Source organism: Vicia villosa, unplaced genomic scaffold (assembly GCF_029867415.1).
Source record: "Vicia villosa cultivar HV-30 ecotype Madison, WI unplaced genomic scaffold, Vvil1.0 ctg.006254F_1_1, whole genome shotgun sequence".
NCBI classification, from domain to species: Eukaryota; Viridiplantae; Streptophyta; class Magnoliopsida; order Fabales; family Fabaceae; genus Vicia; species Vicia villosa.
Window position 1 is genome coordinate 10,261 of NW_026706754.1, and position 11,937 is coordinate 22,197.

The window sequence follows — 11,937 nt, forward strand, 5'->3', positions numbered from 1 at the left end:
GTCTAGCATGCAGATGTCAAAGATGCTAGGGTTGTTAGCATGTTAAATTAGGTTTTAGTGTTTAAACCCTAATTTGTTAAGTTAGCTTGTTTATTAAGTTGGCTTGTGTAATGGGCCTTGCTGAAAAAGCCCATTAGTTAGTATGTTAAGTTTTATTATAAATAGCATACTAGTCTCTCATCATTGCTAAGATGCAAATCCTAATTTAGGGTGGAGAGGTTATTTGCTATTCTTGTAAACTTGTAATCTTGTTTTATGAGAAAGTAAAAGAATAGCAGTTATAATCAATTCCTTGTATTCTTCTTATCTTCCCTAATTCCTTTTATACTTTGTTATTGGTATCGTTTTTCACAATATATATATATATATATATATATATATATATATATATATATATATATATATATATATATATATATATATATATATATATATATAGGCTTAGTTTCATCATCGCTTGAATATGTGTGGTTATTAGTAACATGTAAATGCAAATAATTCCTGATATAACATGAATTTCTTTTGAACATTAATTTTTCCAAGTTTTATAATTAATACTTATAATATTATTATAATAATAATAGTTAGTAAAATTAGGATGTATTAATACTAGAGTTTTGAAAAGTGAAGTACAATACATTAAATAGAGTAAAATAATAGTACTAGTATATCAGTCTATGTTTAGCAGAATTTGTTAGAAAACAGTACCGTTAGCTAGTTTAAGCGGTATAAATAGTTACTCGGAATTATACGAAAATTGTCGGGTTGAATCATATATAATCGTAGGTATTTTTGATTGTGTTGTGATGTTGTAATTATGTTAGAAATGTTGACTTGCCAGGTACCGTTGAGTAAGTTGATTTTGGTCCGAGGAATGGACATTTTAATTTGAGTTGAAGGTGCGAACGACCAATGGTGATTGAGTTGATGCGATAAATGCATAATTATGTTGTTGTTGTCTTGTATGGCATCCATAATAGTCCCATACATTGCATATTATTAAGTTGGAGCGGTATGCTCACCATGTTGGCCGGTAACGGTAAAGTTGAAAGTTGAAGGCTTATGCCTTGGAAATGCCTCGATAACCTAGCATGATTTAAGTTGGGAGCTTTACTCCGATTGATCCACATGCATCTGCATTAGTTGAGTCTCATGTTGTTTGCATGTTAATAGTTGTTCTTATGTTGCTTGGTTAATGAATTGCTTTTGTTTTTGTTGTTTTGGAATTGTAGTGATTATTGTATGATTCTATGCCTAATATATCAATTATCATACATTTGTTTATAATTATCGATATCTCACCCTTTTCTTGTTTTCGTCGTTGGCTTTATATTGGCAACGTGCAGGTAACGAGGAGTAGAAGATTTTAGTAACTTATGGTGTCATTGCTCTGATACGTAGCACTCGGGGAAAAACGAACGCTTGTTATTTTTTTATGTTATTTTTGTTGAACTAATAGTTAATTCTTTCGGAAGCTGTTGTTGAGTTTTGATTATTATTTTTCTAAAGATGCTACGAAATACTTGAAGTTTATGTTGATTTTTTTTCCGCTGCGGTTATTCAATTGAGTTGATCTATTAAAGACTAAGCATTTGTGGGAGTTTTCTTTACTCTACTTCGTGGTTTGTATCTGTTGCAGTTATGTCGATTTTATGTTGTGAATGTAATGCCTCAAGTTTTAAGTTAAATTTTTTTGCACTCTGAATTTTATATAAGAAACGTTGGGGTAGATTTGGGGTGTTACATTAGGGGAATTAGAGCAGGTCGGTCCGTCCGGCCATGTTGTTTTGTCGTTGACAATCAAGTATTGTTAATCATTTTTTATCTGACTGTTGTTTATGTTGTAGTGGTTAGTTGAAATGGCTGGAAGGAACGATGCTGCGATTGCTGCTGCTTTGGAGGCTATGGCTCATGCTATGGAGAATTACCCGAATGTTGGTGGAAACGCTGGATCCCGAAGTTTGGCTACCTTCCAGAGAGAGAATCCGCCAGTGTTCAAAGGCAAACATGACCTTGATGGAGCATTAGAATGGTTGAAATAAATCGAGAGGATCTTTCGCGTGATGGATTGCACTCCAGCGCAGAAGGTTCGGTATGGAACTCATATGCTGGTAAGCGAGCCTGATGACTGGTGGTTAGAAAAGCATCAGAGATTGGAGGCTGCAGGTGGAGAGATCACTTGGGTTGTGTTCCGTATGGAGTTTTTGAGGAAGTGTTATCCTGAAGATGTTCGGGGTAAGAAAGAAATTGAATTCCTTTCGCTGAAACAGGGTAGTATATCTGTCACTGAATATGCTGCAAAGTTTGTTGAGCTGGCTAAGTTTTATCCGCATTTTGATGGTGCTGGTGCTGAATTTTTAAAGTGCATCAAGTTCGAGAATGGGTTGCGCTCTGAGATCAAGAAAGCCATTGGGTACCAGCAGATCCGTGTCTTTTCTATTTTGGTTGACAGCTGTAGAATTTATGAAGAGGATAATGATGCTCATTACAAAATTGTTAAAGAGAAAAGAGGCAAGCAACAACAGAACCGTGGTAAACCGTATGATGCTCCAGCTGGTAGAGGTAGACAGAGAGCTACTCCGAGTCAGAGAACTAGTGGGGGAAATGCTCCTACTGGTATTGTTTGCTTCAAATGTGGGCAAGCTGGTCACAAGAGTAATGTTTGCAATGATGTTAAAAGGTGTTTCCGTTGTGGCAAGACTAGGCATGCAATATCTGATTGCAAGCACAAGGAGATGATCTGTTTTAATTGTGGTGAAGAGGGACACATTGGGAGTCAGTGTCAGAAACCAAAGAAGGCACAATCTAGTGGAAAAGTGTTTGCTTTGGCCGGTGATCTGTCAGGCATTGAGGACAGACTTATTAGAGGTACATGTTTCATAAATAGTACTCCTTTAATTACTATTATTGATACTGGTGCTACTCACTATTTTATTGTTGCTGATTGCGTTGAAAGATTGGGTCTTGTGTTGTCTTCTATGAATGGGGAAATGGTAGTTGAGGTTCCAGCTAAGGGAACAGTGACTACTTCCCTAGTATGTTTGAGATGTCCTTTGTCGATCTTCGGAAGGGACTTTGTTGTTGACTTAGGTTGTCTGCCGTTAAGTGGGTTGGATGTAATATTAGGTATGCTCTGGTTAGAGTATAACTATGTTCATATTAACTATTATAACAAGTCTGTGAGGTTTTCAACCGCTGAAGAGGAAGAAGCTAGTTTAGTGTCGCCTAAGCAGTTGTGACAATTGTTGAAGGAAGAAGTTGAGATGTTCTCACTGATGGCAACGTTATCAATGGAGAATCAAGCTATAATTCATGAGTTGCTGGTAGTGCGTGAGTTTCTTGAAGTTTTCCCTGACGAAATTCCAGATGTACCGCCGGAAAGAGAAGTTGAATTCGGGATTGATCTTGTACCTTGTACCCGACCTGTATCTTTGGCACCGTACATGATGTCTGCATCGGAGTTGGCAGAATTAAAGAAGCAGTTAGAAGAGCTACTCGAGAAGAAGTTTGTCAGACCAAGTGTATCGCCGTGGGGAGCTCTAGTGCTGTTAGTAAAGAAAAAGGATGGAAGCCTGAGACTTTGTGTTGATTACAGGCAGCTAAATAAAGTGACAATTAAGAACAAGTATCCGCTCCCAAGAATTGACGACTTGATGGATCAATTGGTGGGTGCTAGCGTGTTTAGTAAAATTGATTTTCGATCGGGTTATCATCAGATTAAAGTGAATGATGAAGACATTCAGAAGACAGCTTTCAAAACAAGGTATGGACATTATGAATATTCTGTGATGCCTTTCGGTGTTACTAATGTGCCGGGAGTATTTATGGAGTATATAAACCGTATCTTCCGTGATTACTTGGATCAGTTTGTCGTAGTGTTCATAGATGACATCTTAATATATTCTAAGTCAGAAGAGGATCATGAGGATCATTTGAGGACAGTGTTGCAAGTGCTGAAAGAAAGAAAGTTGTATGCAAAATTGTCCAAGTGCGAATTTTGGTTGAAAGAGGTCAGTTTTCTTGGTCATGTCATATCTGGTAGTGGCATTGCTGTAGATCCTTCCAAAGTAGATAATGTGTTGCAATGGGAATCTCCGAAGTCAGCTACCGAGATTAGAAGTTTCTTGGGTTTGGCCGGGTACTACAGACGATTTATCGAAGGTTTCTCTAAGTTGGCACTTCTGTTGACCAGGTTGACTTGTAAGGGTAGAGCTTTTGTATGGGATACGCAATGCGAAGAAAGTTTTGTAGAGCTGAAGAAGAGATTGATGACGGCTCCAGTCTTGACATTACCTAATCCAAGAAAACCTTTTATTGTGTTTTGCGATGCTTGTCTGATGGGGTTAGGTGGTGTACTCATGCAGAATAATAAGGTGGTTGCTAATGCTTCTAGGCAGTTGAGGGTACATGAAAAGAACTATCCTTCACATGATTTGGAACTCACTGCTATGGTGTTTGTGCTGAAAATTTGGAGACATCATTTGTATGGGTCTCGTTTTGAAGTGTTTAGTGACCACAAGCGCTTAAAGTATTTGTTCGATCAGAAAGAGTTGAATATGAGACAGCGAAGATGGTTAGAACTATTGAAGGATTATGATATTGGTCTGAATTATCACCCAGGTAAGGCTAATGTAGTGGCGGATGTGTTGAGTCGGAAAACCTTGCATATGTCAACAATGATGGTTAGAGAATTGGAATTAATTGAACAATTCAGAGATATGAGTCTTGTCTGTGAAACGACGGCGCATCGTGTTATGCTAGGGATGTTGAAGATTAATAATGAATTCCTGGATCAGATCAAGGTAACACATAAGTTAGATGTGAAATTGGTAGATTCGATGGTTGGGATTGATCAGTCTGAGAATAATGATTTTAATTTGAATGCGCACGGTGTGTTGAGATTCCGCGATCGGATTTGTATTCCTGATGATGTAGAGCTGAAAAGACTAATTCTTGAAGAAGGTCATAGAAGTAAACTGAGCATTCATCCGGGAGCTACTAAAATGTATCAAGACTTGAAGAAATTGTTTTAGTGGCCTGGAATGAAGAGTGATATAGCGCAGTTTGTGTATGCATGTTTAACTTGTCAAAAGTCGAAAGTTGAGCATCAGAAGCCTGCAGGGTTGATGCAACCGATAGAAATTCCTGAATGGAAGTGGGATAGCATTTCGATGGATTTTATAACGGGATTGCCTAATACTGTATGAGGACATAATTCCATTTAGGTGATTGTTGATAGGCTTACGAAGTCGGCTCATTTTATACCTATTGACATCAGTTTTCCTGTGCCGAAGCTCGCAGATATTTATACTAATGTGATTGTTAAGCTGCATGGTGTTCCATTGTGTATTGTGTCGGATAGAGATCTGAGGTTCACATCTGATTTTTGGCAGAGTTTGCAAGAAGCGTTGGGCTCTAAGTTAAGATTGAGTTCGGCGTATCATCCTCAACCAGATGGTCAGACTGAGAGGACGAATCAATCATTGGAAGATTTGATGCGAGCATGTATTCTTGAAGAGAGAGGTTCGTGGGATACTTGTCTTCCATTGATAGAATTCACATATAATAATAGTTACCATTCTAGTATCGGAATGGCACCTTTTGAAGCATTGTATGGTTGGAGATGTAGGACTCCGTTGTGTTGGCATGAAATAGGAGAAAATGTAGTACTCGGACCTGAACTTGTCCGAGAGACTACCAAAAGGGTGAAGTTTATTCGAGAAAAGATGAGAGCTTCTCAGAGTAGACAAAAGAGCTATCATAATAAGAGAAGGAGAGAATTGGAATTTCAAGTTGGTGATCACGTGTTTTTAAGAGTCACGCCTGTGATTGGTGTTGGACGAGCTTTGAAGTCTAAGAAGCTCACTCCTTGATTTATTGGTCCTTATCAGATTCTGGACTGAGTTGGAAAATTTGCTTACCATGTGGCGTTGCCACCACATATTTCTAAATTGCACGATGTGTTTCATGTGTCGCAACTACGAAAGTACGTTTCAGATTCGTCTCATGTAGTACAGATGGATGATGTGCAAGTGCGAGAGAATCTTACTGTGGAGACTAAGCCTGTGCGAATTGCGGATCGAGAAATGAAAGCTCTAAGAGGTAAAGAGATTGAATTGGTGAAAGTCGTCTGGTTGGGAGCTACCGGAGAAAGCATGACTTGGGAATTGGAGAGCAGGATGCGAGACTCCTACCCAGAGTTGTTCGAATCAGGTAAATTTTCGAGGACGAAAATGCTCTAAGTGGGGGAGAGTTGTAACACCCGTATTTAATTGAATAGTTTTTTATTTATTTAATATACTGAGTATTTTTCAATGTTTTGATGAATGTGGTTTTAGTTGGTAAGCGGGTAGAAAAATCGGGATAAAATAATATTAGAATTTATTATTTTATTTTAGTAGTTATTAAATAAAATAGGTTGATTTAAGTTGGAGGTATGAGATAGAAATTAGGGGGTATTAGTTAGAAACCCAATTTATAATTTAGAAGCCCAATTGTTTTATTAAGTTTTGTTGGAGTAGTAGTAGTGGTATCAAACAAAAACCAAAAGAACACAACAGTAGTCACGTAGTAGAAAGGGCAATAGAAGAATAAGGGTTTTGGCTAGCAGTCTGGAAATTGGAGTTTTGCAGTGTCGAAGTTGTGTCTTTCCGATCAATTTTTCGAGCTCCGTTCAATCCAAAGGTAAGGGGTGGGGTTCGATTAGTATAATTAATTTTTATGATGGTTGCTATGTGGGGTTTAGGGTGATATTATTATTTACTGTCAAATTCAATCGTATGAAAAATCTGTGAGTTTTCTGAGAATATTTGGTGGATCAATCTGTTATGTGTTGACAATATGTTGTTTTGAGTTTGTGGGTTAGTAATTTAATTTACGAGCTGTGGAATATTACTGATACGAGAGAACTGGGCAGGTGAAAAACAAAACATATATATATATATATATATATATATATATATATATATATATATATATATATATATATATATATGATGTACCGAGTGGCACATACAGTACCGTGGGGCACTAATATTTGTTTTAACAGTGCCGTGGGGCACTTATTTATGCTGGACAGTGCCGATGGGCATTCAAGTGATGATGAAACTAAGCCTATATATATATATATATATATATATATATATATATATATATATATATATATATATATATATATATATATATAGGCTTAGTTTCATCATCACTTGAATATGTGTGGTTAGTAGTAACATGTAAAGGCAAATGATTCCTGATATATCATGAATTTCTTTTGAACATTAATTTTTCCAAGTTTTATTATTAATACTTATAATATTATTATAATAATAATAGTTAGTAAAATTAGGATGTATTAATACTAGAGTTTTGAAAAGTGAAGTACAGTATATTAAATAGAGTAAAATAACAGTTCTAGTATATCAGTCTATGGTTAGTAGAATTGGTTAGAAAATAGTACCGTTAGCTAGTTTAAGCGGTATAAATAGTTACTCGGAATTAAACGAAAATTGCCGGGTTGAATCGTATATAATCATAGGTTTTTTTGGTTGGGTTGTGATATTGTAATTATGTTAGAAATGTTGACTTGCCAGGTACCGTTGAGTAAGTTGATTTTGGTCCGAGGAATAGACATTTTAATTTGAGTTGAAGGTCCGAACGACCAATGCTGATTGAGTTGATGCGATAAATGCATAATTATGTTGTTTTTGTCTTGTATGGCATCCATAATAGTCCCATACATTGCATATTATTAAGTTGGAGCGGTATGCTCACCACGTTGGCTAGTAACGGTAAAGTTGAAAGTTGAAGGCTTATGCCTTGGAAATGCCTCGATAACCTGGTGTCATACCCCAAAATTTGCCCACCACATCTTTATTCAAACTCAAAAGCTCAAGACTTGACTGACTGTTCACTCTCCTCCTAAACAATGAAGACCAAAACTAGGGTTTTGTTTCTTTCCAAGAAAAATCAACTTCTGATACCTCAAGTGGACTTCATGGTCTCTCATATGCCTCATAGTATCCTCAGGCCAAGTTTCAAGCCCTGATTCAAAAGATTACTCAGTCAACTGCTCAAACGATCAATAATCGACTAGTTGACCTAAAAGTCAAACTATGGACAAACTACATTCAAAACTTCTGATTTTTGGTCAACATCCTCATTATGGAGTATCATTCATCATTTGATCAAGTATTGATCATGATTCATCAAGAAAAGCTCCAGAATCATCAAGAACCTGAGTTTCTAAATTAGGGTTTTTAAGGAAAAAGTCAACTGAACTTTGACCAGCCATAACTCCCACATGGAACATCAGAAATTTCCCATCTAAAGCTCAATTTGAAGGAAATTGAATTCTCTACAATTTTGTCTCTCACACGCCAAGTCTAAAAATGCACCATTTGAGAGATACGAGCCAAAACATTACAGGTCCTTCTAAAAGATCGCAAAAAGTTATTTTTTCTCAAAGCTCATAACTTGAACATGGTGGACTCAATTGAGATGAAACCAAAAGGAGCTTTTAGAGGACTCTTTATGCTTTCCAAAGAGTCCTAGAACATTTTTATATGGCAAAAATTGAAGGAGATATGAGGCTCAGAAGTTGGTCAAATTTCAAGAAAATCATAAAAACCTAATTGCTCAATTTTGTGTTTTTGGACTATTGGGCCTAAAACAAGTATGCCAAACGTGTCCATGGGCTTTATGAGCATCCCTAAACTAATTACTCTATTTTTATAGTATTTATTTTGTTTATTTGAATTTTAATTCATTAAAATACAAATAAATCATTATAAAATATGGAAAATTAGTTTTAATGTGAGATTTGATTTTTTATCAATTCTAATCAATTAATAGGGACAAATATGGATCTAATTTCGTGAAAGGCATGAATGGAAGAAGATTTTAACAAAAATAGAAATATTTGAAGAAATTTCCAATCAAATATTCTTCTCACAAATTAGTCCATTCTTTCCTTAAACTTTTTACCCTAATTTGTCCTAATATATATATCCATCTCATTCTGATCAAAAGGAGGACGAAAAATAGAGGTTTTGCAGCCAAGGAAAATAGGGTTTAAAAGAGAAAAATTCTCTCCTAACTAGGGCATTCAAGATCACGAGTTGCAGTGATTTTCAGTCCATTCCAGCCATCCCAATTCATTCCTGGGATATTGAAAGGTAAGGTGGGATCAAGAACCAAGCTTCTAAACTCCTGAAGCGCGTAGCTCATACCCAACATCTTCATTCACGTTTCAATTTTTATATGCTGCATGTTAAGATGTTTTAATGCTAACTAACATTTTATTTGAGTTCTTGGGATGGTTTAAGGAAGGTTAGTGTCGCTAGCATGGATTTATAACGTGGGGAACAACGACCACCATTGTTAGGGCATTCAAACCTACATGCTTTCGTTTACGCAGTTGCAAGCGTTTCCAGGCTAAACGAATACCGCCATTGGATTCAGAGGATGGTTTTACATGAATCTGGGTTATTACTTTTGTTGTTTAATTCGTTTTTCGCAGGGGATGCAAATTCCAGATTTGCTACGAGACTGTGTGATCAAGTTCGTAGCAAACTCGTAGCTTTTTCGAACCAAAAATTGGCTGGTTTTAAAGTGGAAGACAATGAATAGTGAAAAGGGGCTTGGACCAAGCGCGGCGCTCCTTCATTGGCCAGTCAACACAGCCAGTTTCTCTCTCTCCTTATCATTCGCTGGTCAAACGACAAGGGGGCCCACGCGTAGCACTTTGACTTTTCTCCTTCAACTTAATATTAATTATTTTATTTATTTGATAAGATTAATTGTCAGCTAATCAACGCAGCAGGAATGGAAAGCACATGAGACATTCATCTCATAGACCTGGGTTCGAGCCAGGCATGAGACATTAATTTTTTGTCTAATAAATCCCTTGTAGATTCCATGCATTGTCCATGCGCCTGACCATGATGAGCCCTCAAATCTCAACCGCAAGATCACTAGGGAGCTAGATCCAAGAGTCCAGAAAGCAGCGCTCCATGGTGGACCTTCAAGACTCATTCACACTGGATCGAAGCTAAGATTTCTAAACTATTTTTATTATTTTATTTTATTTTTGTTTTTAACCCTTTATTTAGTTCCTTTTGTTTTACTTAATTTAAATGTTTTTATTATTATAATAATTTCACATAATTATTAATTTAATCGACACTCGATTTTTCTCATAAACATTAAAAATAATTATTATTTTTTTTTACAAGAAAAATTATTATTTTTATATATACTTTAATTAATTAATTTTAAATATTTGTTAACCTCGAGGAATTTATCAATCCTAATCCTAATAGCCTTAGGTTTGTTGGTAGGTGTTATCCACTAACGCATTTTTAAGCCTTATAAACCTTTTGGGTCACAATAAGTTTTTCTAAATAACCCTTTAGGGTTTGTAAACTTTTTAGGGTTTGTAATCAATTAGGGTTTAAATCAGTTAATGCACTAACATTTCTCTTCTTTGTGTTCGACTTTTCAGGGTTAATCAAAGATCTTTCAGCCACGCGCTTCGCCCGACCAAGAGCTAAGTCTTCTAATTTTTTATATATTTATTTTTTATTTTTAATTACATAATTCCTCTTTTATTTATTATCAATGCCTTGTATTTGCCACAAAAAGTTTTCTACCTTTCTCTTCTTCATTTTTCAGGGTTAGCCAAGACCCTCCGACTACGCACCATCAGAGCTAAGTTTCCAATCCCTATTTTATTTTATATAAATATTATTTTACTTTTTGCCTTTTGCCCAAAATAGGGTTTGCCTCGAATAGTCAATACACTCACCCTTATTTTCCTCTTAATTTTCAGAGACAATCGAGGGTTCAAGGAAGATCAAGGCACTTAAGGATGTTTATACTAATTATTGATTCCTTCTTATTTTTTTTCCGTCTTTTAATTTCCCCCATCCCCGCAGGTGTTTATTGTAATAATGTAGGAACTTTATTTTCTGCCTTTAATTTCCGTAATATTAAATGCGTGGTTAGTAATCTTAGGGAGTGCAAGCCTTTAACATAATTAGGATAACTAATTACAAGATTAAATATTCGAACTGAACCACGTGATTGTTGCACCCACACACCTTTAGGGTAATCCCTCTGGTTGCCTTGTTGCCTTATTAAATGTTGCCTTGTTGCCTTATTTTTGTTGCCTAAAAATAGTCAAGTCCCTCGATTCCGAGGATACCTAAAGCAATGTTACCTGTGGCCTTCAAAGTTATTGAAACTCCCTCGAGGTTTCCTTATAAAGAGTCGATTGTCCCAATTGCTAAGGTATCCTCGCATGATGCCTAAAAAGATAAAATAACTATTATATCCTTCCCTTAGACTACCTGCCTCTTTATGGCAAGGGACAGTCTTATGGCGAACGATTAATCTCGATGACCCTTAACCTCCAATTGAAAGACTTCCTACCCTCTTATGGTATGGATAGACCCTTTCGCCCGAAAAGCTAAAAGAACGAATTTTCAAAATTAGGGTAGTTGCTACTAATTGCTTGCTCTAAATTCAAAACTCTTTTCCCACTCTTTTCAAATCAAATTCAAAAAGACTACGCTTATTTACAAGCTAAAGTTCTTCTTCGAAAATCTTCTCAAACAATTCAAACATTTTGAAAACAAAGTGAGCTAAGCAATTAAGAGCCCATGGATAACCATGGATACAAAGGGTGCCTTACACCTTCCCTTTATATAACTTACCCCCCGAACTCAAAATCTTTTCAAAAAGGTCTTTCCTGTTCTTTTAGCCTTTTCAATTGGATAAAATAAAAGTCGGTGGCGACTTTTGCTATCCGCAACATTTCAAATAAAGTCAGTTCACCGTATTACAGAACTGGCGACTCTGCTGGGGATGCTTTCGAATAAAAGAGGGGTTACCTTAGAGCTAGGATCACTTTAAATTTGTTTGACTTGTTTGCTTTAT

At 36.2% G+C, this 11,937-nt stretch overlaps 1 protein-coding gene across 1 annotated transcript; it reads left to right on the forward strand.

Moving 5' to 3' along the window:
• Nucleotides 1-2,063: 2,063 nt before the first annotated feature.
• LOC131642969 (uncharacterized) lies at nt 2,064-3,239 on the forward strand. The gene has a single exon (XM_058913121.1). The coding sequence runs from the start codon at nt 2,064-2,066 to the stop codon at nt 3,237-3,239; it is 1,176 nt and encodes a 391-aa protein (XP_058769104.1).
• The last annotated feature ends 8,698 nt before the right edge of the window (nt 3,240-11,937 follow it).

Coding starts and splice junctions, on each gene's coding strand:
- LOC131642969 (XM_058913121.1), top strand. CDS start 2,064: ATGGATTGCACTCCAGCGCAGAAGGTTCGGTATGGAACTCATATGCTG.